A 26,684-nucleotide genomic window follows, 5' to 3' on the forward strand; every position below is an offset into this window, starting at 1 on the left:
TTTTGAGAGTAATTATGAGTTACTCAACAAATATTGAATCAAACGATGAATGTAGGAATAAAATTTAGAAATCTGTAAAACTTTTAGAGATTAAAAAAATAAAACAAAAACGGAATCCACTTTCTTACTCTTAAGCAACAAACTGTTGGTCAAGGGAACAATCAAGTTGATGAGCCCAGAAATTTAAGATCTAATTGCAAAGAAACTCCTGTATGTCCTAAGGGGTATCTGGAAACTTTAAGTCACTATTCTTCTAAGCCTCAATGGATGCTAAAAAGGTTACCTGTTAAGAAACTTACAGGTTTTTAGAAAACTAAAATCTTTATTATGTGAAAACTAGTATTTTATTACCACATGTTCAATGCAAGAGTGAAAACATGAAGGAAATGGAAAATGGTAATGATGTAACTGCAGCACAAGCTGACCAAACATGACATACTCATACACGGTGGGCACTGGGTTACCAAGAATGCCTCCGGTTTCTCTCCCAAGACAAGTGAAAAGTCTCACTAAATGATCTAGAAAAGTCTATGCATACCTTCACACAAGTGCCAATTTCTTTTCCATTAGGAAAACTATCAGGGAAATATGCAAGATTATGTGGCGTGATGAATCTATGCAGTGCTCTATCAAAAGAATGTCTCTGGGCTTATAAGTAGTATAGCGAGTGTTGGGTACTTCTTATTCAAAATACACTTCAACCCGTGCAACCAAAAGGAATCCTTCCACAACAGACTGCTTCTAGCAATCTGGCCAAAACTGTTCAGCTATTTTCTACTAAGTCATCTGAAGGACCTTAATTCTTGATATTATGTTTTTTATGGTGAGCATTTCCATTTGTTTCTTATTAAGAAAATAGTTTCCACATCTCTGCTGAAATTCCTCCTTTGTTTATGCATGCTGTGTACCTTGTCCACTAGATTCTTTGGCATTTTTGTTATAGTTATTTTGAAGTCCCTAGCCGATAACACCAATATCTGTGTCATGTCTAAGTCTTATATTGACTGTTATTTTCTTGAGTATGGGGAATATGTATCTTAAGATCTTTGGCTGCATGCTAGGCATTTTTATATAGAAGTATAGCAGAGACTGAAGGAAATGATATCTCTTCTTAGAGGCATGTTTGAGTCAGTTCCTCACTGGCTTCAAACATTCTGAATATAGGATCAGGACTTTCTCTCCAGGAAATCCTCAGATTACAACCCTCATGAGGTTCTGGAGATCTGTGCTCCCTCCCTCCTTTTTTGAACTATGAACTGTGAGTTTCTACTGATATGAAGCCCAGGCTGCCAACTTTCTGATTGAATGGGGAGCTGCCCTTGTTTTCCTGTCCCACCCCCTGATTTCTGGGCTTTGGCAGATCTCTCAGGCCCCTCACCTAGTCTACTCTACACTCTGTGAAGTTGGGGTTGGCCTGGAAGGGTTTTCTCCCAGCCCTCCTGCCTCTCTGAGCTGATATACCTCAGGAATTTTCTCTCAGCTCTGCTTCACTGCTTTTGTTCTTCTAATATCCTTAGCACTAAATGAAGACCTAAGGGAAAGAAGTGGGGGTAGTGCAATCTTAGCATCTCTAAAGCTGCACTGTCCAATATAGTAGCCACTAGCCACACGTGATTATTTAAATTTAAATTTAATTAATTAAAATTAGAAATTCAGTTCCTCAGTCATACTAAGCACATTTCAAGTATTTGATAGCTACATTTGGCTAGCATGTAGCCACCACACTGGTTAGCACAGACACTGAACATTTCCATTATGGCAGAAAGTTCTAGTGGATAGCACTGCTGTAGCACTTCTCTGGATTTCTAATCTATCACCTAATCCAAACACAATCATTAGAAGTTTGTTAAAAATTAGGCTGACTTCTCCTGATTCCTTTCTATGATGGTTTTCTGCTTCTCCATACATTTCAGTCAGCCAAGAGAGAAGTACGTCACTGATCTAATGGAGGGCTTGTCACTTTCTAAAGTCATTTAGGTTTGTGTCCTCAAGTTCTCTGATAGATTTTTAAAAACGATAATGATGTACTTATACTGCTTGTCTGGGTTAGTACATAAGAACAATAGTCTCTTGTAACTTTCTACATTTGGGTTAGAAGTCTTTCTGGTTAAGCATTATTTTAAAAATGGCATATGGTCAATCCACAATATATTTGTATTAGTAAGGATGTTTTTAACTGCAGGTAATATAATACTCAATTAAAAGTGGTTTAAGGGTGCCTGGGTGGCTCAGTCAGTTGGATATCTGCCTTCGGCTCAGGTCATGATCCCAGAGTCCTGGGATCGGGCCCCACATTTGGCTCCCTGCTCAGTGGGAAGCCTGCTCCTCCCTTTCCCTCTGTCTGCCACTTCCCCCGTCTTTTGCTCTCTCTGTCTCTGTCAAAGAAATAAATAAAATCTTAAAAAAAAAAAAAAAAGTGGTTTAAACTGGTGTGTCTCAGGCTTTAATGTGCACCTCACTCACCTGGTGATCTTATTAAAGTACAAATTCTGATCAGTAGGTCTCACATGGGATCTGAGTTTCTGCATCTAACTAATCTCCAAAATGATGCCAATACTGACCCACAGACCATTTTGAAAGCAGCAAGACTTCAAACAATAAGTATTTTTATAATCTCAGTAAGTCCACACATAGGTGGTTGTAGGGTTGGTTCAGTGGCTCAGTGTTGACATCAAGGCCCAGGATCTTTCCATTCTTCTCTTTGGTTATAATCAGCATAAAGGCCTTTGTTCTCAGGCGATTAGTCTCAAGATGATTTCTGCAATACTAAGTATCAAGACCTCATGCGACAAGGTCAGGGCAAGAAGGAGGGACATAATTTTTATAAGGAAATCTTTACAAGGAAAACCATGCAGACTTCTCCTCAGGTTTCTCTGGCCAGAACTGGTCATATGTCCAACTGCAGGGGTGGCATTTTCATTCTATTTCAGAGACAGGTTCTGCCAGTAAGGCTGAAGGGATCTGTGAATTGTTACTGAAAATGCCAACCACAGAGTGTTTCCAATATTAAACTGGATGCAGGACAGCTCTGTGCTTCCTTGATTCCCTGAACATTTTGCTATAGCTACACAGACACATTCTGCTTATTTGTCTTCTGTAAAATTTACAAGGACATGGTTTTTGTTCTTTGTTTATCTCTACATCCTTGCCTAGTGTACAGTAGGCAAGCCAATTTGTAGAATAAATAATTTGGTGATCACCTCCAGTTCAACTACATAATTTTATAAAGCATAATTTAAATACCCTGGTTCTAAGTTACACGGCAAAGTGAACACTAGAACACAGGTTCCCAAACTCCGAATCCAGTGTTTCTTCCAATAAAGTGGTAGCTTTCAAACTTAACTTTTTTAGCAGGAGACATTCCCCCTCATATAGCTATATATATGATGGTATCCATAACTGATCTTCTTCGTACCAAATTTTGGAGTTCTGATGATTATTAGATAATCTTTTATTCTTGGTTGGGAAAGGCAAATCCAAATCATTACATCCTGATAACTCCATAGTACTTTTCTCAGTGGTTTGACAGTATAATTTTTTTTAAAGGTTTTTATTTATTTGACAGAACACAAGCAGGGGGAGCAGCAGAAAGAAGAGAAGCAGGCTCCCTGCTCAGTAGGGAGCCTGATGCAGGGCTTGATCCCAGGACTCTGGGATCATGACCTGAGCCGAAGACAGATGCCCAACCAAATTGAGCCACCTAGGCGCCCCAGTTGACAGTATAATTAAAGTGGCTTGGAATTCATGACTTTAATTGTCATTTCAGGATAATTACGTTATCCTGAGCTCAATCTCACCTGCATTTTCTTTTCTTTTTTTTTTTTTTTTAAAGATTTAATTTATTTATTTGACAGAGAAAGACCAAGCAGGCAGAGAGGCAGGCAGAGAGAGAGAGGAGGAAGTAGGCTCCCTGCCAAGCAGAGAGCCCTATGCGGGACTCGATCCCAGGACCCTGAGATCATGACCTGAGCCGAAGGCAGCAGCTTAACCCACTGAGCCACCCAGGAGCCCTCACCTGCATTTTCAACAGTCTATGGAAGGAGTTTTAGAGACTGGCTGCACACTGGATTCACCTGGGGGACTTTAAAAAATTCTGATGTCTAAGTCCCACTCCAGCGATTCTGATTTAATTGGTCTGGTGAGCTATATGAGACAGCTGGATTTTTAAAAGCTCTCTAGGGATTCTAATGCATAGCAGTCAAGGTTGAGAAACACTAGGTTATGGTATTCACTTACTAAACAAAACTACACAAGCTATCAAATAGCTGCCCATGTCTTATTCTAGGGACCAATGGAATCTAAAGCATTATAAAAATCTAAAATGTTTATTTTTGTTATCCTCATCTACATTCCATAGAAGCATTATTAATATCTAATTTTTCCCATAAACTTTTGCTAATACTTACAAATACAAAACGTATCTCATCATAAAAAACAATAAAGCAAAACAACAAAATTTCAAAGGACTTACGGAAATGTTCCTGTGATACAGAATTTTACTGTTAAGTTATATAGCTCTGAGACAGTTTGGTACCTCACCCGGCACTCCTCTTTAAAATAAATTCTCTGTATATAGACATTTTTGTTGTAGGCGTATTCAGCCTGTACAACATTTTAACAATATGAAAATAATTACTTCATATTTCTTCATGGTTAGTTTAACACTAACACTGTAACAATGATCTTTTAATGCACATATACAAAATCTAATCATAGAAAACTAACAGTACCTAAGGAGACCCTCCAAATTAATTTATAGACCTAAACAATCCCTTTCAAAATCTCAGCTGACTTCTTTGCAGAAAGTGAGAAGGTAATGCTAAAACTCACAGAAATCCAAGGGATCCAAGACAGCCAAATAATCTTAAAAAAAAAAAGAACAAACTGGACTTACAGTTTCCAATTTCAAAACTTAATACAAAGCTATTGTAATCAAGACAATATTATGCTGCATCAGGAAAGACATCTAGATCAATGGAATAGAACTGAGAGTCCAGAAATAAACCCTTTATGTTTATGGTCAATTGAAGGTCTACAAGGGTACCAAGACGATTCAATGGAGAAAGAATTGTCTTTTCAACAAATGGTGCTAGGAGAACTGCATCGCTATATGAAAAAGAATGAAGTCAATCCCCTACCTCTTACCATACAGAAATATTAATTCAAAATGTATTATAGACCTAGATTTAAAAACTGAAACTATAACAATCTAAGGAAAAGCTGTAAGAGTAAAGCTCCATGACCCTGTGTTAGGCAAAGGTTTTTGGATATGATATCACAAGCGCAAATGACATAAATAAATAAATAAATAAATAAATAAACAAACAAACAAAACCAAAATTTACAACTTTTGTGGGGCAAATGAAGCCACCAAGGAAGTGAAGAGAAGGGACAACTGGGTGGCTCAGTGGGTTAAGCCTCTGCCTTTGTCTCTAGTCATGATCTCAGGGTCCTGGGATCGAGTCCTGCATCGGGCTCTCTGCTCAGCAGGAAGCCTGCTCCCCCCTGCCCTCTGCCTGCCTCTCTGCCTACTTGTGATCTCTGTCTGTCAAATAAATAAATAAAATCTTTTTAAAAAAATTAGTTAAAAAAAAAAGAAAGTGAAGAGAAAAGTTACAGAAAGGTTAAAAAAAATGTTTTTTTAAATCATGTACCTGATAAGGAACTTGTATCCAGAACATATAAAGAAAGCTCATCAATAGTAAGTCAATGACTGATGTAAAACATCAGGAATTTTTTTAAGGTTCTATTTTATTTTATTTTTTTAAAGATTTTATTTATTTATTTGACAGACAGAGATCACAAGTAGGCAGGGAAGCAGGCAGAGAGAGAGGAAGAAGCAGGCTCCCCACCAGGCAGAGAACCCGATGCAGGGCTCAATCCCAGGACCCTGGGATCATGACCTGAACCGAAGGCAGAGGCTTTAACTCACTGAGCCACCCAGGCGCCCCTAAGGTTTTATTTTAATCACTCAGTGCTCATCGTAACAAATGCATTACTTAATCCTCATCACCTATTTTACCCATGCCCCTACCCACCCCCCTTCTGGTAACCATTAATTAGTCTGTTCTCTATAGTTAAGAATCTTTTTCGTGGTTTGTCTGTTTTTTCCTCTTTGTTCAACTGTTCTGTTTCTTAAATTCCATATATGAGTGATATCATACGGTATTTGTCTTTGACTAACTTATTTCACTTAGCATTATACTCTGTAACTCCATCCAAGTCATTGCAAATGGCAAAATATCATTCTTTTTTATGGCTGAGTAATATTTGTGTGTGTGTGTGTGTGTGAGAGAGAGAGAGAGATCTGCTTTATCCATTCATCTACTGATCGACACTTGGGCTATTGTACATAATGCTGCTATAAACTTCAGTGTGGATATATTCCTTTGAATTTGTGTTTTTGTATTCTTTGGGTAAATAACTAGTAGTGTGATTGCTAGATCATAGGTTAGTTCCATTTTTAACTTTTTGAGGAACCCTCATACTCATAATGCTACACCAATTTGCATTCCCACCAACAGTGCAAGATGGTTCCTTTTTCTCCACATCCTTGCCAACACTTGATTCTTGTGTTTTTGATTTTAGCCATTCTGACAGGTATGAGGTGATAAAACTGTAGTTTTAATTTGCATTTCCCTGATGATGAGTGATGTTGAGCATGTTTTCATGTGTTTGTTGGCCATCTATACGTCTTCTTTGGAGAAATGTCTGTTCATGTCTTCTGCCCATTTTCTAATTAAGTGTTTGGTTTTGGGGTGTTCAGATGTGTGAGTTCTTTCTATACTTTGGATACTAACCCTTCATCAGATAGATCATTTGCAAATATCTTCTCCCATTCAGTAGGCTGCCTTTTAATTATGTTGTTCCTTTGTTGTGCAGAAGCTTTTTATTTTGATGTAGTCCCAATACTTTATTTTTGCTTTTGTTTCTCTGTCCTCAAAGGACCTAGCAAAATAATTTTTAAAAACCTAATTTCAAAATGGGCAAAAGATTTGAACAGACATTTCTCCAAAGAAGAAACACAGATGTCTAACAGCACATGAAAAAAAATGTTCAATGTCATTAGTCATTGGAGAAATGCAAATCAAAACAACAACACATTATCACTTCACACCTACTAGTATGACTACAATCAAAAGGACAGACAAGTGACGAGGATGTGGAGAAACTGTAACTGTAATATATTGCTGATGGGAATATAAAATGGTGCAGCCACTGTGGAACAGTTTGGCAGCTCTTCAATTGTTAAACATAGTTAACATATGACCCAGTAATTCTATTCCTAAGCATACACCTAAGAGAAATGAAAACATGTGTCTACACAACAACTTGTACACAAATATTCACAGCATTATCCATAATAGCTAAAAAGTGAAACAACCCAAATGTCCATCAACTGATGACATTTATTCATACAATGACATATGATTCAGCCATAAAAAGAAACAAAGCACTGATACATGCCACAACAGGGGTGAAACCCCCAAATATTTTGCTAACTGAAAAAAGCTCACCATAAATACAGATTGCATGATTCTATTTATACACAATGTCCAGACAGGCAAATTTAAAGAGATAGAAAGTAGATCAGTGGTTTCCTAGGGCTAGAAATAGAGTGAGAAATTGACTGCCAGTGAGTGAGTGAGACTGACTGCTAATGGGTAGGTACATCATTTGTTTTTGGGTGATGAAGATGTTCTAACCTGAAGACTGTGGTGACAGTTGCACAACTCTGCAATATACTAAAAACCATTAAATTGTATACTCCAAACGGGTAGTGTTATGGTGTGGACTGCATCTTAATAAAGATTTCAAAAAACCACGAAAGCGCTGATATATCAAATATAGGTTTTCTGTCTTCCAAAGTGAATTTATATTCACCCCCTAAAATATAAAGAAAAAAGATAATGTTCTAGGATACATTAAGTGAGACTGCAGGTTTGGGCTTCTTAACCAAAACCAGCTGTTTTCTGAGAAATATATCATTAGCAAAATGCTAGACTGATCCCATATAACAGAAAATGCCTTTCTAAACGTGTGCCCTAATTAAGTCTTTTATCATTTAGATTTAAGCTAAAAATCTTAATGACTATGAGACATCAACAAATATAATAGACCTTTATAATGGTTAGTTTGATCTGTGCCCTCAATATCTCACAGGATGAGTGAAATGTTAGGCTTCTGTTAGATGCAGAGGTGTTTTGTATGGGGGTGTTTTTGCAGACAGTAAGGAAATGCACCACAAATTTGGTATTGCTTTTACATAAAACTATTAAGCTTATTAGTATCATACTTTAGTATGATCATCTTGATTCTTTTTGTGTTTTTTCAAAACAGATTATTTCTTTAAAGAACTCTCCATCTCATTCGGGTAAAATGACTTAACATATATAAGGAATTGGTATATAACAAACATAATAGATACCATTAATTTTTTATTCTTACATTCTTATTCTTAATATTCTTATATTTCTCTTGGGATTTCTTGCATATGTGTGTGTGATAGAGACAGAGATGGAGTTTTCCAAAACAAAATAACAAACCAAGAAGACTGAAAACTATATAGTCCCAGGTATCTTTGTTAGTGGCTCTTAAACTCAAGAATGGAAATAGGCTAGGCATGGTTATTTTTAAAAAAGCTCCCTAGATGATTCTGATAATTACCTACTCAAATTAATAACTACTAATCCGTATAATTAGAGTTCTGAAAAGAATAGGATGAGTTACCCTGGACTAGTCTAATTTAACTTCCATCTCCTTGAACTATGGTCAAAAAGCCCTGACTTACAACTTTAAATATGTGCATTTATTTGAAATAACATAAATGTGTGAGGAAATAACTGCTCATTTTTGTCCTTCAGTAGACAGCATTCAATCTAAATGACATTAATTTCCTTGTTTAACATAGCAAAGTCCGAAACTGGAATTTTTTTAAAAACTGAAACTATAATTCTTTATATTGAAGCAAAATAAGAAAATAAACAATGACTAGATCAGAAAAAAATCTGTCAGACAAGTATGATAAGACATGTCCCCCCCCCCACCGGCCTGCCTCAAATGGAACAAAACAAACAAAAACAGGGCTATGACTCCTGGTTGCTAAGAATATTAAAATAGCTCAGTAATGTTTATGCAACTACCAATGACAGCTAAGGAAATAAAAGAAACCAAGATAAGAATTCATATAATAGCAATCGAAATGCATGGCACTGAGCCAAACTCCTGTTTGTGCCAAGGGGGGCAGTAGGGAAGGAAAACCTTGCCAAGACTCTTATTATTGTCACAAAATCAGTAAGAGATATTGCTAACCAAGTTAACAATTTTATTGCCAGACCTTTCTTCACTAGTCCTCATCTCTTTTGCTATGATACCAAGTTATAGCTACCACAAATGCTAAGAATTATCTTAGTCATAGCTTCAGCCTTGCTGAGCATATAAAAGGTATAGTAACAAGAAACAGAGATGGCTCTTATTTATTTCATTTCTACAGAGGTGGAAGGCCCTAGCTAATTTTACTGTTTGTTTGTTTGTAAGCTACCTGTTCCAAAACAGAAACGAGGTAATTAGGCCACTTTGATGTCCAAGGGGCTTTGGGATATGCCTTTTGACCAGATGCACACCAACCTCCAATCAACCAAATTAAAGAATAAAGGACTGACTAATCCTGGAAAGGCATTTTTGCTTTCATCCAATGACACATGATAGCTGCTTAATACTGTAATATGATCACCAATAAATGCTCATTTATTCAACAAATGTTTAGTGAGTTTGTGCATACTAGATAATGAGCTAGAAGACACTATAAGGAAAGTAAGAGATCTTTACTTTGCGGAGAGATGATTCTGGAGACTTCTACTTCTGACCAAAGTGAAATAATAAAGACAGGATTTACCCATATGCCTGAAGCCCAAAAATGGACAGACTATACAAAAGTTTTCAAGACACTAATAATTATCAGGCAACTTAGGACAGTGATCCCTGAGAGAAGAGAAACAAAGAGAGCCCTCTGACCGTTCAGCTTCTTGCCTAGAGAAAAGTGTCCAGCCACAGCACAGGGAATGGGAACCCAGGCAGGGCCTGGGAAATGTTCTGAACTAGGAGCCAGAGCTGACAGAAGACCAAATCAGCTGGCATCTGCAGAACAGCATACCAGAGAGGACAGAGTTACAGAGATGAAACTCTGGAGCTCTACAGAGAGCTACCTTTTCATCCTCAGCAGAGTACTAGTTGGCACATGTGTGAGGAAACTACCTGGGGCCAAGGAAATTAAATGCCAGGTAATAGTGCCTGTGCTCATGCAGAGCTGGGAGTAAGACCTGTTCCCAGGAGCCAGACTGCAAAACCTCATAAATCACAGGGCCCTCGGGAGGGAACTCAGAAGGGTCTTTCCTAGTGGAGCAAAAATTAGCCCTAGAATGAGCACTGCTCCAGTCCCACCCAACAAATCGTAAAAATAAGACACTAAAAATCAAACTGTTTCTAAGTCACTTAACCATGTTCCAGAATGAAACTCAAGGATATTTACAGGGATACCAAAATATCTAGTACCCAACAAGTTAAAATTTATGTCTGAATCCAATAAAATTAAAAAAATGACCACTATGGTAAGCAGCAGGAAAATTCGATCCATAAGGAAGGAAAAATAGTCCATCATAACTGAGCAATGGCAGATGTAAAATTAGCAAGTAAGGATATTAAAAGCTATTCTATTTCATGGGTTCTAAAGTTAAATAGGGACATGGAAGATACAAAAGAAAAAGGAGGAAAAAGAGAAGAACTGCTGGGACAACAAAAAAGATATAACATCCTAGCACTAATGAAAAGATTGGCTGTATTAATATTAGACAGTGTGATTTCAGAGTAAAGAATATTTTACCAGGGGCAAAGAAGATCACTTTATAATGACAAATGGTCAATTCAACAAGAACATTTGCCAATCCTAAACAGAAACTAGTAGGAGAGCCTCACTGTATATGATTCCAGAATAATTAATACTAGTATTGAAAAGTATGTAAATCATATAAAAAATGTTAGAAAGGAATATCCAGGCCTTGGATTTGGTTATCTAGGCAAAGTTTCCCATAAAACGAGGTCTTAACATGAGTGATGAATGGGCCATCTGGTTAACTCCTTACCCCAAAGAGCTAGTGAGTGAATTGTTGAAAAGACACAGTGAGAGGTCTGAAAAGGAGACCCCAGCATCTGCACTGCTAACTTAAAGAGCTCATTTCAAACACCAGCTTCAGTGCCAGAGAAAACCACTTTTTGGAGGTCCATATAAGGTACATTTAGACTCATAAGACATGAACAGAAAAATAAGATCCCATCTACATCTTGAATTTAGTGAAAACCAACTGCCCACTGGCAGTTACATAATCTTGCTGATTTAGGCAGGTTATAATCACGATCTTTCTGGTTTACTAAGAGATGAGGTCTGCCTTTTCTCAAAAGAAATCATGTATTCAGGGGCGCCTGGGTGGCTCAGTGGGTTGAGCCGCTGCCTTCGGCTTGGGTCATGGTCTCAGGGTCCTGGGATCGAGTCCCGCATCGGGCTCTCTGCTCAGCGGGGAGCCTGCTTCCCTCTCTCTCTCTCTGCCTGCCTCTCCGACTACTTGTGATTTCTCTCTGTCAAATAAATAAATAAAATCTTTAATTAAAAAAAAAAGAAATCATGTATTCAGCAAGGTGGGGGAAGCTTCCTTTAGCGTAAGAGTGAATACAGTTAAGTTTTCTGGAAAGCCAATGTAATTGCGAATAATTAACTTGGAAAGGGTATGAGAAGTTTTTAGTTTAAAATAATCTGGTTAAATTTGCCTTCAGTAATAAGTGGGGTAAGGTAGGGCCTATAGGATTTGTGGGAAAGAAACCCAAGGGCATTTTCTTCGCAGGGAGGGGGGCGTGGGAAAAGGCATAAATCACTCTACTCTGAGGGCCAACAGGGAAAACAAGAGGCTTGGCAAGGAAGGGAGGAGCCCCATGTGGGTGAGCCAGTGGCTCAAAAGGAACTCTCTGGTGCACCTGAGTATAGTGGATGCAGTAGTGGATATAGTGGATAGCCAGTGCATGCAGCCTGGCTCCGGTCTTTCAGTGAAATAAGGGACGCTCAGGGGGGAAAACTTAGGCTAGGTTAAGGGTGAAGTGTGCTATCAGAAATGCAGAGGAAGACTCCTGGCAACGAAAAGCAAAATGAGAGGCAGTAAAAAATATTAAAGAGTAGGGCAAATTATTTCTCCAACTGTCAAATTCATGGCAAGGATCTACGCCTTCTCTCTCAGAGACAGAATATTCAAGATATATAAAAATACGGTGGGAAACAATCACCAGCTAAACAGTCAGCACTGTGCATTTTCACCATTCTCAAGAGGAAGAAAGAACTGGATGAATGCTCTCCTTCACCCTTGTCTTGGTCTCTACTACAGTTACATATTCTGTAAAATTTCAAGGAAAAAGGGTAAAAAGCTCCCAAATATTCTAATATTTTATTTTCAAATATAAGGGATGTATGTTGGAATTACGTTGTTTTGACTTTCTTACATACTTAATTTCTCAACATTTTGAAAATAGTAGACTCCTAAGAAAGACCTTTTTCTTTAATACTTGCCCAGACTCTTGATACCATATGAGACCCAGCAAGAGCTTATTTAACTTCTATGAACTTAACAGATGCATCCTGTGAATTCTACTATACATGATGCACTTAAAAACAATCTTTAATACATGTTTCGTCAGCTATGCCTTACCTTCTTTTTGCTAATAAACTACAGTATTAAAAGCAGAACATTTACTAGTGTTGGACAAAATGTTCCCCAAATGCACCTAAGACAAAATGCCTTGAACTCCACTTCATGAGGATTAATTCCCCCTTCACAGATGTTGACATACACTTTAAATTCTGTAAAATGGACAATTATAATCCTTTCACAAATCACAAAATGCAATTACTTGTTTATCTATAAATCCAACTCTCAAGTGTCCTTCTTAGTCTGTCATGTCTTTTTAAAACATCTTGAGGTGGTCTAGAAAGACAAAATTTGGCGTGAGTTTAGTTTTTGTTCATGGCCAAAAGAAAAAAATCCCAAAATGTCCAATTTCCAGTTTTATGGATTCCCTTCTGTCACACCAATCCTGTGTAATTTCAGCTCCACAAAGAAGGTGTGTCTTTTAGGTGAACAACAAGTATAATTAATCATTTAATTAATCTCAGAGTATGAAAAAGTGACTGGATAATCATTTTAGTGGTTCCCAATTCTTGGCTTAAAAAAAAAACAAACCTGATGGGACTCATGGGTGGCTCAGGGAGTTAAGCATCAGACTTTGATCTCAGCTCAGGTTTTAATCTCAGAGTCATGAGTTCAAACCCCACAATGGACTCCATGCTGGGTGTGGAGACTACTTAAAAAATAAAATACAAAAAACTGAGTAATAATTTTTTTGACAATATTAACCATGTGACAATAATTTACAATGTGAGATCACTATATGATTTTGGTGCTGAGTGACTGATACAACCTGATGCTGAGTGACTTTGCTAAAACATGCCCTGGCACCTGTCACTGGCACTCAACTCTGCAACATGTCATCCTAGTGTGACCAAAAAAACAACAACTGAGAGATTAATGGCACATCTTATAAGTTCTAACGAGTCCAAGTACACCAAAAAAGTGCATGCTTTTGTTTCTTAACAGGTTTGCCAACTTTTTTACAAAGAACTAAGAGAACCTCTACTGCCTAGAATGCATCCTCAATCTGAAAGTCTATCTCCTGTGTAGTAAGTTAAGAAATTTGGGGCTCAATGAAGGTGTTCAGGGTAAAAAGTCATAGGAGAGGCACTGAAAAAAAAAAAAAAACAAAAAAACAAGCTTTGGGATTTTCAGAGCTAAAGAGGGGATTCACATTTAGCTCAACTGGGAGGTATGCTAATAAGCTGTGGGTGAATTATTGTCAGAATCTTCTGGAATGTGATCAAGAGCTTGAGAATGAGACCCAAAGAAAGGAAGACAAATTAGTGACAAAGGATAAGCAAAGCTAACTAACTGAAGGCTGGAGTCGAGGCTGGATTTGAGAACACGAGAGCTGGCTTTGAGCTGTAGTTCAAAGTAGAGTTCTACAACCAAAGTTTCCCAATTGCTGAAGACAAGTTTGTGCCTCTTGGGGTCTAAGGCACTGTAAGGCTTTTATGGCTCGACCCACCCCATCTAGGGTGGTGGCATTTGCTTCCATCAGTGGGACTGCTGATAGTAGGCAAAGCAGATACTCAGACTGTATGGTTCCTTTTACAGAAATTTTCAAAATAGGCAGAACTAATTTACTGTATTAGAAGCTCAGATGATGATTACCTCTCAGAAGGGAAAAGTGAGTAGGAAGAAGCCAGGTAGTGACTACACGGCTATGTAGGTGCTCACTATATAATCCACTGAGCTATATCCTTCTGATTTGTGCATTTGCTTTTAAGAATGTTATGCTTCAAAATAAAGTTCATTATTTTTAAAAATGCCAGTCTTAGCCACTGATCATAGCTGCCCATAAACAGTATTTAACAAACAAACACAGCTAGAAGAAACAGTAAAAATACTGAATGTATTTTTTAAAAAAGATTTTATGTATTTATTTGAGACAGAGAATGAGTGAGCAAGCGTGAGTGGGGTAGGGAGAGAGGGACAAGCAGACTCCTTACGGCACACAGAGCCCAACACAGGACTTGATCCCAGGACCCTGAGGTCATGACACGAGCTGAAGTCAGACCCTAAAAGAATAAGTCACCCAGATGCCCCCCAAATACTCAATGTATTATAAAAAGAAAACACTAAGGGGCACCTGGGTGGCTCAGTTGGTTAGGTGTTTCTTAAGTTTGGCTCAGGCATGATATCAGAGTCATGAGATTGAGCTCTGCTTCAGATTCTGAGCCATCAGGGAGTCTGCCTGAGACTCTCCCTCTCCCCTCACATGTATGAGTACGTGCATGCATGAGAACACATGCACTTTCTCTCTCTCTCTCTCAAAAATCTTAAAAAACAAACAAACAAAAAAAACCCCTCAAAACCCCCCACAGATTATGAATGCAAAATTACCTGCTTTTTAACCCAACTATTTCTGTTTATTCATACCTATCCAAAATCTAATAAGATAAAATTTTAAAAAGTTAAAAAAGGAAACAAAAGTTATTACACTCCAGTTGAAGATAGTGTTTTTTGACTTGTCACTCATATTCCTCACCTCTATCATTTCTCCCCTCTGATATTTTTTGTTTTCCACAACTCTTCTCTATCTTCTTTCCTACGTCCTCTAATCCTCTAAGATCTTTCCCTAGGCAACTGGAGATTATGAAACAAGAGCATAATGGAAAGCTTCCTGGGTCAGCTCAGGACAAACTCAGCTCTTTCACATCTCTTATTTTCTCTTCTTGTCCTCAAATTCCACATTTTTTCCCGACATCTCTTTTTCTCACATCTTTTCCTCTGCTTCTATCTCCATAACTATACCCCTTGAGTTTACTTGAAACACACATAATAGTTAAAGGTAATCAATATTTATTCTCATAAAACTATGTTTTCCTATATAAACAGGACTGAAGTTATAAATACTGTGTTATTATAGGTACGGCTGTTCAGATGAAAATATATCCAATAGTTGTTTCTGTAAAAAACACAAAGAACTGATGCTTTTACTCATCTCTGTGATTCTCCATACTTCAAACTATGCATTAATTGGTTCTTAATCCTTTTTTCTGGCCCTAAATATCTGAGGGACAAAACACTCCCATCTTGAACAGTAATAACATGGTTAACTTTATGAGCTAATGTGGTTTGGCACAGTGCCCAGATAATTGGTCAAATATTATTCTGGGTGTTTCTGGGAAGGTGTATTGTAGATGAGACTGACATTTAAATCAGTGGACTTTGAGTAAAGTCATATGTGGTGGGCCTCATCCAATCAGCTGAAGACCTTAACAGAACAAAGACTGATCTCCTCTGAGATGAAGGAATTGTGCTGGCAGACTACCTTTGGCCTTGAACTGCAACTCTTCCCTAGGTCTCCACCCTGCTGGCCTATCCTACAGATTTCAGATTTAATAAGCCTCCATAATCACACAAGCCAATTCCTTACAATAAATCTCATCCTCTCCTCAACACAGGCTTCTGGTTCTGCTTCTATTTCTCTGGGGAACTCTAATACAAATAGCTACAGTAGTGTATTGAATTATAGATAAGGGGGAAGTGGGGTCTAGTGAAAGAGCAGAGGAAATGGGGATGACAGATAATTTTTTAAAAGGCTTAATGCAGACCTCATGAATTACCTACTCAAAAGTCACTTGCTAGCCTTTTGCTATTACAGAGACCAGAATGCTAAAATGAATTTTCCAGCCTCCCCTGCCACTAAAGGGTAGCCATGTAACAGACTAATTCTTGACAAGGGCTTCCTTCCTAAGTTAAACGCTAAAGCCTAACCAGGAGAAAGCACTATGCTCTTATCCTTTTTCTGGTCTGGACTACTAAAAATTCAGATGTAAAAACAGTCCCTGGAAAAGCTCATCTTCAGATCTTGCAACTGCTGCCATCATTCCCTAATGTTTCACACCCTCAACAAGAGAGTGCAAGAACACTGTGGCTTCTTAAGCCAATCTGTATTGAAAGTGGAGAAACTTAACCTACTTCACATTGTGTTATATAGAGAACTTTAAGATATATATCTGTACTCAGTCTCCAGTCGGTTTGCCCAAGGTCCAACTCTGCAATGGGAGGGAACTGGACTAGAAAACTTCCCTGAAAGTAACGGTTATGAAGCGATGACAATTATAGCTATGAATTACTAAGGAAGGCTGTAGGATATTCTTTAAAAAGGGTCTTTGAAAATATGGCCTGAGGCGCCTGGGTGGCTCAGTGAGTTAAAGCCTCTGCCTTCAGCTCAGGTCTTAATCTCAGGGTCCTGGGATCCAGCCCTGCATCAGGGTCTCTGCTCAGCAGGGAGCCTACTTCCCTTCCTGTCTCTGCCTGCTTCTCGGCCTACTTGTGATCTCTACTGTCAAATAAATTAATAAAATCTTAAAAAAAAAAAAAGAAAATACGGTCTGAATTATTTGATGGCACGTCTCCTTAGAGAGAGGAGTTGGAACAGAGAAGTGTTTTGTCATCATTTGCATTCTGCAATACACTACTGAATTTAAAATTTTACCTCGGCACACTTTTAAATTTGTTACAGTAGAGAACTAGAGTGCTATATAAAATCACTGTATTATAAAACCTCACAAATCATTAAAAAGGAACTTATTGGCCAAGTTGATGAAAAATGCAAATGAAGCGCCAAATTACCTAACAAGTTTTTAAGTCAACAGTCAACAGTGTCCCATCTTTAAAGCTACTAATGATGCATCTCTACAAATATTACTTCTCCAGACTTACCTACCTATAAAAAGAAAAATCAAGAGCTACCAAAAAATGACTTCAAAGTTCTGTGTTTACCTTTTTTTTCTCCAGTGTAGGGCACATAGTCTTCCCTGTCCTTATGCTCCAATGCTTCCTTTTCCAGGTATGAAAGGAGGTGTTCTCTATCAAATGGCCCTGTGGCGGACTTTGACGTCTGGTTCTTCTGCCGGAACCCTGCAGGCAGAAGGGCATTCTGCCAAAGAGAACGAATCAGCCATTATGACCACCAAGAATGCCAATACTATATGCTTCCACAGAGTACCCATTTAAGAAAGAATTACAGACTGGAATGTGATACAGACATTAAACACCTCGTTAGAGGATTTTAGGGTAGCAATGTAAAAGTGTCTCACACAAAGTTTTTCTTCATTAGGTAGAATTCAATCACGTTATTAAAATAAGCACATACACATTTTCTTCAGAAGTACTCTACTAGAAGGAAACACCCTTTATTTTTTAAATGTCCTAGATGGTAATTTAAAAAAAGTTTTCTTAATGACTAATAACTGCTCAGCATATATGGAAAATAATTCTATTACAGAAGAATTTTAAATGATATATACATCGTATTCCTTCATACAATGTATATATCACAGTAAAGACTTTTTTGTATAAAACCATGTATGCTGTATAGTAAGCTATCAGGACATTAATGTTCACGTGTTTGTGTCTAAACACAATGTGAAAGGTTCAACTTCTTCATGCATGTATGTACACATCAGTACTAGGATGTATTTGCAGCAATCCACCATCATTGCTACTCATGCACCAAGGCACAGCTCAGTAGTCATATCAAGAGCTACATCCCCGGGTTTCCCTGTGGGTACAGTCTTTTTGAGTGCATGGAGGGACTCAAGAGTGGGGAAGGGGGGTAGATGATAGACTAAAGTTGTCTCTTACAAGAAAATTTTCTGAATTTTTACTAAGTCCAGGAATAACAAGCAGTGTTTAGAAAACATGAGCTCCATTCTTTTGCTCAGTGAAAGGCAAAGTGGTAATATGGCTTTGTCTCACTATTCCTAGATATTCCTTTGCTTTGGAAATGGAAGGCAGCCTGAGAAGTCATACAAAAGGGCCATCTTCTTTTGTAACACATCCCAAAGTTGGCAATAATGCTGAATCTCATGGATGTTATAATTTTCATTATAAAGGGAGATCTTACATAGATAATAATAGGGAATGTACATTTTATAACTAGAAAATATAGCACTTCAATTATGGCCATTTGCTGAGATCCATAGTAATTGTCATAAAGTCCACCTTTGTGTTCTCCTCTAACGGTAGGCATTACACCGAAAGTTTACCTATAAATATGAAACACAAAGAAGGTCTGTTCCTAACCCTCCACTAAAAACGTTTTTGTAACATTAAATTGTATAAGAGAACATAAATAAACAAACAAGATTTCTACCTACCAACTTCGAAAAAGAGAGCTACACTTGAAGAATCCACTCCCAATGAACCATCAAGTTCTACCCATTTTTACTTCCTAAAAAGCTTATTCATCTGTTTACCTTCCTCTATCTCCAACACCATTATTTTGATCCAAGCTATGATCAAGCTGGCATGGAATATTACCTTAGCTTCTCAAATGGTCTCCCCAGATCAGTTGTCTGATACTCTTCATACCTCACTCTCACATTCCATGACGTTTCTCTAGCCTCACCTCACATATCCTCCCCATTCTAGCCACTCTAGCCCTTGTTCCTCCCCTGTGTTTGTGACATACTTCCTTCTACCAGAAGCCTTCTCTAGAATGCTCAGTCCACCATTTTTTGCTACTCATTTTTGAAAAAGATTTTTGTATTTATTCATTTGAGAGAGAGTAAGAACATCAGCAGGAGGGAGAGTCTGATGAGAGAGACAAGCACACTCCCCGCTGAGCAGGGTGCCTGACTTGGGGCTTGATCCCAGAACCAGGGGATCATGACATGAGTCAAAGGCAGACACTTAATTGAGCCACATAGGCGCCCCTTACTACTCGTTTTTAAGACTGCAGCTCCATTTCCCCAAAGGAAGTTTTTCCTGACCTACCATTATATGCTCTTATATTAATATGGCATGATTATTCAATTAATGCCTACCCCCTCCCATTCCTCCCAGCCTGCATCATGAGGGCAAAGACCCATTTGTTTTGCTTACTCTTATATTCCTAAGCCTAGCAGGTACCAGAATCTATTAGTTGCTCTCCAAATATTTACTGAATAAAGATTTGAGAATACATTTATTTATTTATTTATTTATTTAAGATTTTATTTTTTAGGGCGCCTGGGTGGCTCAGTGGGTTAGGCCACTGCCTTCGGCTCGGGTCATGATCTCAGGGTCCTGGGATCGAGTCCCGCATAGGGCTCTCTGCTCAGCAGGGAGCCTGCTTCCCTCTCTCTCTCTCTGCCTGCCTCTCTGTCTACTGTGATCTCTCTCTGTCAAATAAATAAATAAAATCTTTAAAAAAAAAAAAAGATTTTATTTTTTAGAAAGAAAGAGAGAGCACAAACGGGGGAGGGGGAGATAGAGAAGCAGACTACCCACTGAGCAAGGAGTCTGATGTGGGGCTCCATCCCAGGACATCAAGATCATGACCTGAGCCAAGGGCAGATGCTCAACTGACTGAGCCACCCTGGCGCCCCTGAGAATACTTTTAAGGAAAAATGCTCATTAAGGCAAATTAATTAAAGTTATTCTCCATCTCAGTCAATAATGCATACTGCTCTTTCACTGTGGTAGTAAGGGAGTTGCACTATTCCCAGGTATGCTCAAGCCCACACAAAACATGGAAGTTTTAAGTGATATGTCAGCTGGAATCATGGTGCCTTAAATACAGTCTCTGAACACAAAATAAATGACAGGTAACTGGCTTTGTAGGCTAGAAACCCAACAACCATGCTTTATTGGAAGTATACTTTAGTCATTTATCTAATGACTTATTTAGTCTAGTATCATCATTACTCAAGAAACAGGTAAAGATCTCATTAAAATGACTGCCACTAAAAAGTACAGGTTTCTCCCTCATAGAATTTTGTTGTAATTATATATGCCAAGCCTTGGAAATTAAAAAAATATGTATCTTTTGCCTAGGCTGGCTATCTGGCTATCTTTAGAGATTGGTGTTTTGAGAAAATGCAGTAAGTTGGCAAGTAAATATACTGAATGCAGCATAAGGAAAATAAAGTGGCCCTCCAAAACATAACAAGGAACCATATACAACCTCTGTCCACTCTTCTCTTCCTTATCTTCTGAGACTTTGTAAGTTCCAGAGGGGTTTCTCTGCCTGGAGTAGCTGCTACTACCCTTGTTCTCTTTTCTTACCTCATCTTTCACGGGCACTCTTCCCCCAAATTTTACCCAACATGTGGCATGTTGTCAATAAACATCATTGTTCTTCTAGTTTCAACTAATAGTATCTGAGGTTGGGGGAGTTGCAACTGGGGTTGGGGAACTGGAAAAATACATCTAAAAGTTAGAACTCAAGCCTCCCCATTTAAGAAGCAGGCCACGGTTTTGCAAACAAGAAAATATAAACCATGGGCTTTTTCACATGTATAGCATAGAGCACGCATTAACAGGCGCCTTACTGCAGCTGAACAGAAGGATCACTAGACTTTGCCAGGAGCAATGAGGCAATGAGAGATCTGGTCTCAGTTCTTTCTCTAACTGCAGAAATTGAGGCAAGTCACCCACCTTTTGTTTTCCACCTGTAAAACAGAGGGCAAGTGCTAACCCAGTGTTTCTCAACCAAGGTGCTCCCACAGGGGGAAAATGCCAATGTCCAGAAACATTTTTGGTTGTCAGAAGTACGGAGAGGATTTTTGGTTGTCAGAAGTAAGGAGAGGAAGTATTAATCACGTTTTTTTATTTTTTGGATTTCATGATTCTTTGCCTCTGGGGGCCTTGCTAATGTTAGAAAGATTATCCCTCCTTGGGCTAGCTAATTCCTAGGGATAGCAAACAACTCTCCTGCCCTTACCCAACAGTGTGCTTTCCATATGAAAACTATCCAATCCAGAGCCCAAACCCCAACCACGTCCTTTCTCTCTCTCGCACAACAAGCCAATATCCCCTTCCAACACACCCTGAATCATCCAGAACCAGTTAACTAGACAACTGGAGACTACTCCTCTGGCCCAAAGCCCACTGAAATTACTCAAATTATCCAATACTAAACTTGCTCAAACTTGCCAACCATGTGCCACCCATTCCTTCCCTCGGAAACCATAAGAAATGTTCTGGACCACTTGCTGCTTCTGCTTCCTGACCAATCCAGGTGCTTTCCCGGGCAGCCCTGTGTGCTTCCTGCTCTTGGAAACTAAGAATTAAACTATTTCTCCATGTCTGTAATCTTACCCCAGCTAATTAAAACAAAGCCCCAGGCCCATTTTTAAGCAGGGGACTGTGCTATTGGCATGTAGTGAGTAGAGATCAGGACACAGGATAACTTAAACACACAGGATAACCGCCATAACAAAGAATAATTCAAGCCCCCAAATGTCAATAGTGTCAAGGTTAAGAAACACTGGGCTAGGTGAGCACTTAATGCTCCTGTCAGTTGTACAATCACTTGATTCCAACAGGTCTAACAGGGTGAACTTCCTGTAGAAGATATTGCTGTGACATGATCAAAACAGTACTGTTATCCTGAGTTATCTCCCAGACTCAGGAGTACCACAAACTTTTCCTTGTGATAACAATTATGTTGAGAGTTTTGTTTTGTTTTGTTTTGTTTTTTTCCACAGAACGCAGTATTTATTACACTCGGGAGAGGATAGTTCACCGGTTAAGAGTTTTGATCTGCATAGATACATTATTAAAGTCCTCAAGTAATGCTGAGAAAAAGAGTTAATTCTCAGTAAAAATTCAAACACATGCCAGCAGGAAATGTGTTGTAATAATAAGAAAAATTCTATAAAACAACCTCTGCCTCATTCTTAAAAGGCACTAAAAATCAATGTCTCAAAGAAACATGTAGTAAAAAGAAGCCTAGCAAATAACCCTTACCATCAAGTTAAGCAGCCATAAACTTTGGGCTCTGCCTTCAATGACTACCCCCCTCCCCACATACCTACCAGGGAATAACAGTTCAGAAGTCAAGGGGCTCTACCTTAGCCCCGTGTAACTTATAAGATGAATAACACCCACTCCGCAAATTAAAACATTTATACATATATTCAGATCTGCTCCACATAGACTGCAATATTGCTGTGTACTTAGATCTAGTCTACTAAGGGCTAGAAACTTACTCAATTTGGTCAGCATGTTTCAGAAAGGTACAGTTAGATTTAAGGTCACGAAGAACCTTGGAGAGACACTACACAGGGTCATCATAGTATAGAAGCTCTGAAGAGGCACAGAGGTTGGCAGACATCAAAGAGCTAATCATCTGCTTCAAAAATGTTCCTCCCTGCCCAGAGAGAAAAATTTTTTTTCTTTTTTTTTTTTTTTAAGACATTATTTGAGAGGGAGAAAGAGAGAGAGCAAGCGAGAGCACAAGAGCAGGAGGAGAGAGGAGAAGATTCCCCACTGAGCAGGGAGCTGATGTGGGGCTTGATCCGAGAACCCAGGGGTCATGACCTGAGGAGAAGGCAGACTCTTAACCAACAGAACCACCTAGGCACCAGAGAAAAAATTTCTTACAGGACCAACTTCATAAACTTGAGAATAAGGTTGGTGGTGAAAGTAGTTCAGAACAGGCAGGTCAGTGGAGCTGAGGGGGCAGAAGTGGGGGAACTGAGAAGAGGGAAAAAGTTCATCTGGATAAAGAGAGAATGGGGGGGGGCAGAGAGTGCCAGAGAAAAGTCATGAGAAAGAGAACTGCTCAAAGGAAGTTATTTAGTTTCAAAGGGTCTGAAGTTATCTCATTACCACCTACCTCAGGGTCAAGGTCATCCAGAACAGTCTCCAGTTGTTTCAGTTCTGTTTCTGATAGATTCCCAAGGAGCTCATCTTCATCTAGATCCTTGTACTTTTCTAAGTCCTTCCGGAATGGTAGTGCCATGATTTGCAGTATAGGAAATCACTAAATTTTGCTATGCAGTATAGTCAGGAGTGATTTCCACTTTTCCTTAAAACTATAGAGAGAAAGAACATACACATTTCAAATATTAAGTCATCTCCACCTACTCTGATCTATTTTTAGGTTGAGTGAAATGTAATTTCCAGCTGTTGTATATTCTTTGGCCATCTATTACACACTACCCTTGTCTATGGATCATTCAATATCCTTACCTTTTATTTTTTGTTGCTGAAAAACAAAATCAACTGGGAAAAATAGGAGGAGGAGGGAATATAAAAATTCAAATCTATAAAACATCCATTTGGTAGAATTTAGGATTTCTCATAACTAAGTTTTAGGAAGAAAGAACTCATGTGTGCCAAAATAAAATTTTTCCCATCAATGACTTTCAAATTATTGCTACCAGAGTACTTTGCTTAAGCACATTATGTTTACGACGCATTTGTTTTACTATAAGTTGTACAGAACACTATCTTCTGACTCAATATTAATAAGGGGGGATATTAACACACTCCCCCAGTAAGGAGTGGCCAGTTGCCACTAGAAAACAAAAACAAAAACAAAAACACGAAACAAAATAAAAAACATGGGTTTTGTTCTAAAATTTTTTTTTGGAAAGGTGCTTTTAATGGAAAAATGCAGCTTTTTAAAAATGTTTCTATAAAAAACTCCAAACCATGCTGGGATATGTCACCCACTGACTGGCAAGGGTGGTCATGAGGGTCTCATTATAGGAAAGGAGCTTTGCATTTCTTCATCGTGTGAATCTTTCCTAAATGAGGTAAAGCTCAACAAGCAGCCTTTTTCCAGGTACAGCAGAATTGTTCCTATGAAAGACAGTTTGAATAAATCCCACAAAATGTGCAAAGTAAAAATAAAGTATTTCTGTAAGTTCTAGCTGTAAGTGTGGATCATTTGGGACGCCTGGGTGGCTCAGTTGGTAAATGTGGATCATTTGTTTCGTAAAATGTTCCTATGTGAACAAGGAATAATCCTTAGACTGTGATTTGGCTCAATTTTTCTTGGCTACAAAATCCCCAGTACTTTGAAGTCTGGATGTATTTCTTTTACTACTCCTTTCTCCCAAGTTTTCCCAACCTAATATTTAAACAAATATATTTTCCTCCTCAAACCAGTAACAGTTTATGGATCCTTTTACATGTTTTCATCCCCTAAGAAGAAAGGAAGGTTCACCGCAGGGATCTGTCAGCTCCTGACCTGACTAGCAGCCACCTGGGTCCAATAACAAGCAAATTAACAGAACTGTACTGATGCAGATGTTAAACTGCAGGCATTTTGTGTAACTGCCCAAGACAGGTCTGGCTTCCACCTGTTCTACTAGGCATCTCATTTGGTTTAGCAATTATCCTGGATTTTTTCGTTTTTTTTTTTTTTTTTTAATCAAATTATTATCATTGTTGTTATTACTAAGTTTGGTAAATGTCCACTTGATACTTCCAACTTAAGATACTAAGCTTATGAGGTATCTTCAGGGTATATCTTTCTCAATTAAAAATAATACACTCTGTTGGGGGACCTGGGTGGCACTGTGGGTTAAAGCCTCTGCCTTCAGCTCGGGTCATGGTCCCAGGGTCCTGGGATCGAGCCCTGCATCGGGCTCCCTGCTCAGCGGGGAGCCTGCTTCCTCCTCTCTCTCTCTCTGCCTGCCTCTCTGCCTACTTGTAATCTGTCTGTCAAACAAATAAATAAAATTTTAAAAAAAATAATACACTCTGGGCATCTGAGTGGCTCAGTCATTAAGCATCTGCCTTTGATCATGATCCCAAGGTCCTGGGATGGAGCCCCACATCAGACTCCCTGCTCTGTGGGAAGCCTACTTCTCCCTCTCCCACTCCCACTGCTTATGTTCTCTCTCTCTCTCATGGTCTCTCTGTGTCAAACAAATAAATAAAATCTTTTAAAAAAAAATAATACACTCTGCAGAGATTTAATAGAAGGTATAAGTACTTTCAAATATATTAACTATCAAATGCAGTTTCAAAGAAACTGGCAGGCAATTTGGGGGGTAAAAAGAAAAATTAGGGGGATGCCTGGGTGGCTCAGTCGGTTAAGCCGCTGCCCTTGGCTAAAGTTGTGATCCCAGGGTATTGGGATCGAGTCCCACATCAGGCTCCTTGCTCAGCAGGGATCCTGCTTCTCTCTCTGCCTCTGCCTGCCACTCTGCCTGCTTGTGTGTGCGCTCTTTCGTTCTCTCTCTCTCTCTCTCTGACAAATAAATAAATAAAATCTTAAAAAAAAAAATTAGGAACATTTGGAAAAAATAGTCCCTTCATAAAAATACCAATGACATGGTATTTGAGACAGATAAGGGTAAGAAATTGATAAAAGCATATGAGCACATACCAAGAGTAATTATTTAGCATATACTGTTTTTTAATGCTTAGACAATCATTATAAAAAAGTTTTTACTGTAATTCAACAGAATTTATTTTTGAGGTTTACAGTATATAATAAAGCCAATCTCTTAGTCAATAAATATAAAAAAAAAACCCTAATTATTTTGTGTATCCGCTCCCTTTACTTTCAAAAGTGTTCCAGTATAGGCCATAAATTCAATAGTCATCCTACTACTATGGCACTATAATGGACAAGATAATGTTAGAGGCGAAGGCAATGTTGTGTCACCCAGGTTCTATAGGTTTGGAACACAATAGTCCTTGGAATGACTGAAGAGCTTACTCCAACACACCGCTCTTTATCTCAGAGTAAACTCTGTCCCACAAAGCATGTTTATAGTATGGCTGAAAGAATAATAAAATCAAAATTAAAAAAGAATAATAAAATAAATACCCACAAACAGTGTCCAGCTTCAGAAAGAGAACATTAGAAGGACTCACATGTTCCCCTTTCCAGCTGCATCTCCTTCCCCCAACGAAGCAGCTACTGGACTGCATTTGGAATTAACCATTCACTTGCTTTCCCCTATAGCTTTATATTACATGTACACATTCTTAACAGGTTTAGGTCTGTTCTTTTTTTTTTGCACTTTATACAAATGACTCCTACAGCATATATCTTTTAGCGACTTGGTCAACTTTTTTTGAGTCCATGCTTAGAGCTGTACTTCTTACATTTTCATTTTTGTATAGTATTTCATTGTATAACTGAACACTTGACTGAACTTGCTCTTTCCCCTGTTTTTCTGCTATAAACAATCTTGTTACCTATTTCCTGGTATACATGTGCAAGAGTTTCTCCAAGTTATTGAAACCTGGGAATGGGAATTGCTGGGA

At 38.5% G+C, this 26,684-nt stretch overlaps 1 protein-coding gene across 1 annotated transcript in view; it reads right to left on the reverse strand.

Annotated features, from left to right (window-relative positions):
* TMOD3 (tropomodulin 3) overlaps positions 1-26,684 on the reverse strand; it is a 76,571-nt gene that overhangs the window by 22,321 nt on the left and 27,566 nt on the right. The window contains exons 2-3 of the mRNA XM_044229757.1: positions 23,287-23,485; positions 17,460-17,616 (exon numbers count right to left, since the gene is read on the reverse strand). Coding sequence (XP_044085692.1) covers positions 17,460-17,616; positions 23,287-23,412 — 283 coding nt within the window. The 5' untranslated portion in view covers positions 23,413-23,485. The remainder of the gene's footprint in view (positions 1-17,459; positions 17,617-23,286; positions 23,486-26,684) is intronic.

Source organism: Neovison vison, chromosome 13, assembly GCF_020171115.1.
Source record: "Neovison vison isolate M4711 chromosome 13, ASM_NN_V1, whole genome shotgun sequence".
Taxonomy (NCBI): Eukaryota; Metazoa; Chordata; class Mammalia; order Carnivora; family Mustelidae; genus Neogale; species Neogale vison.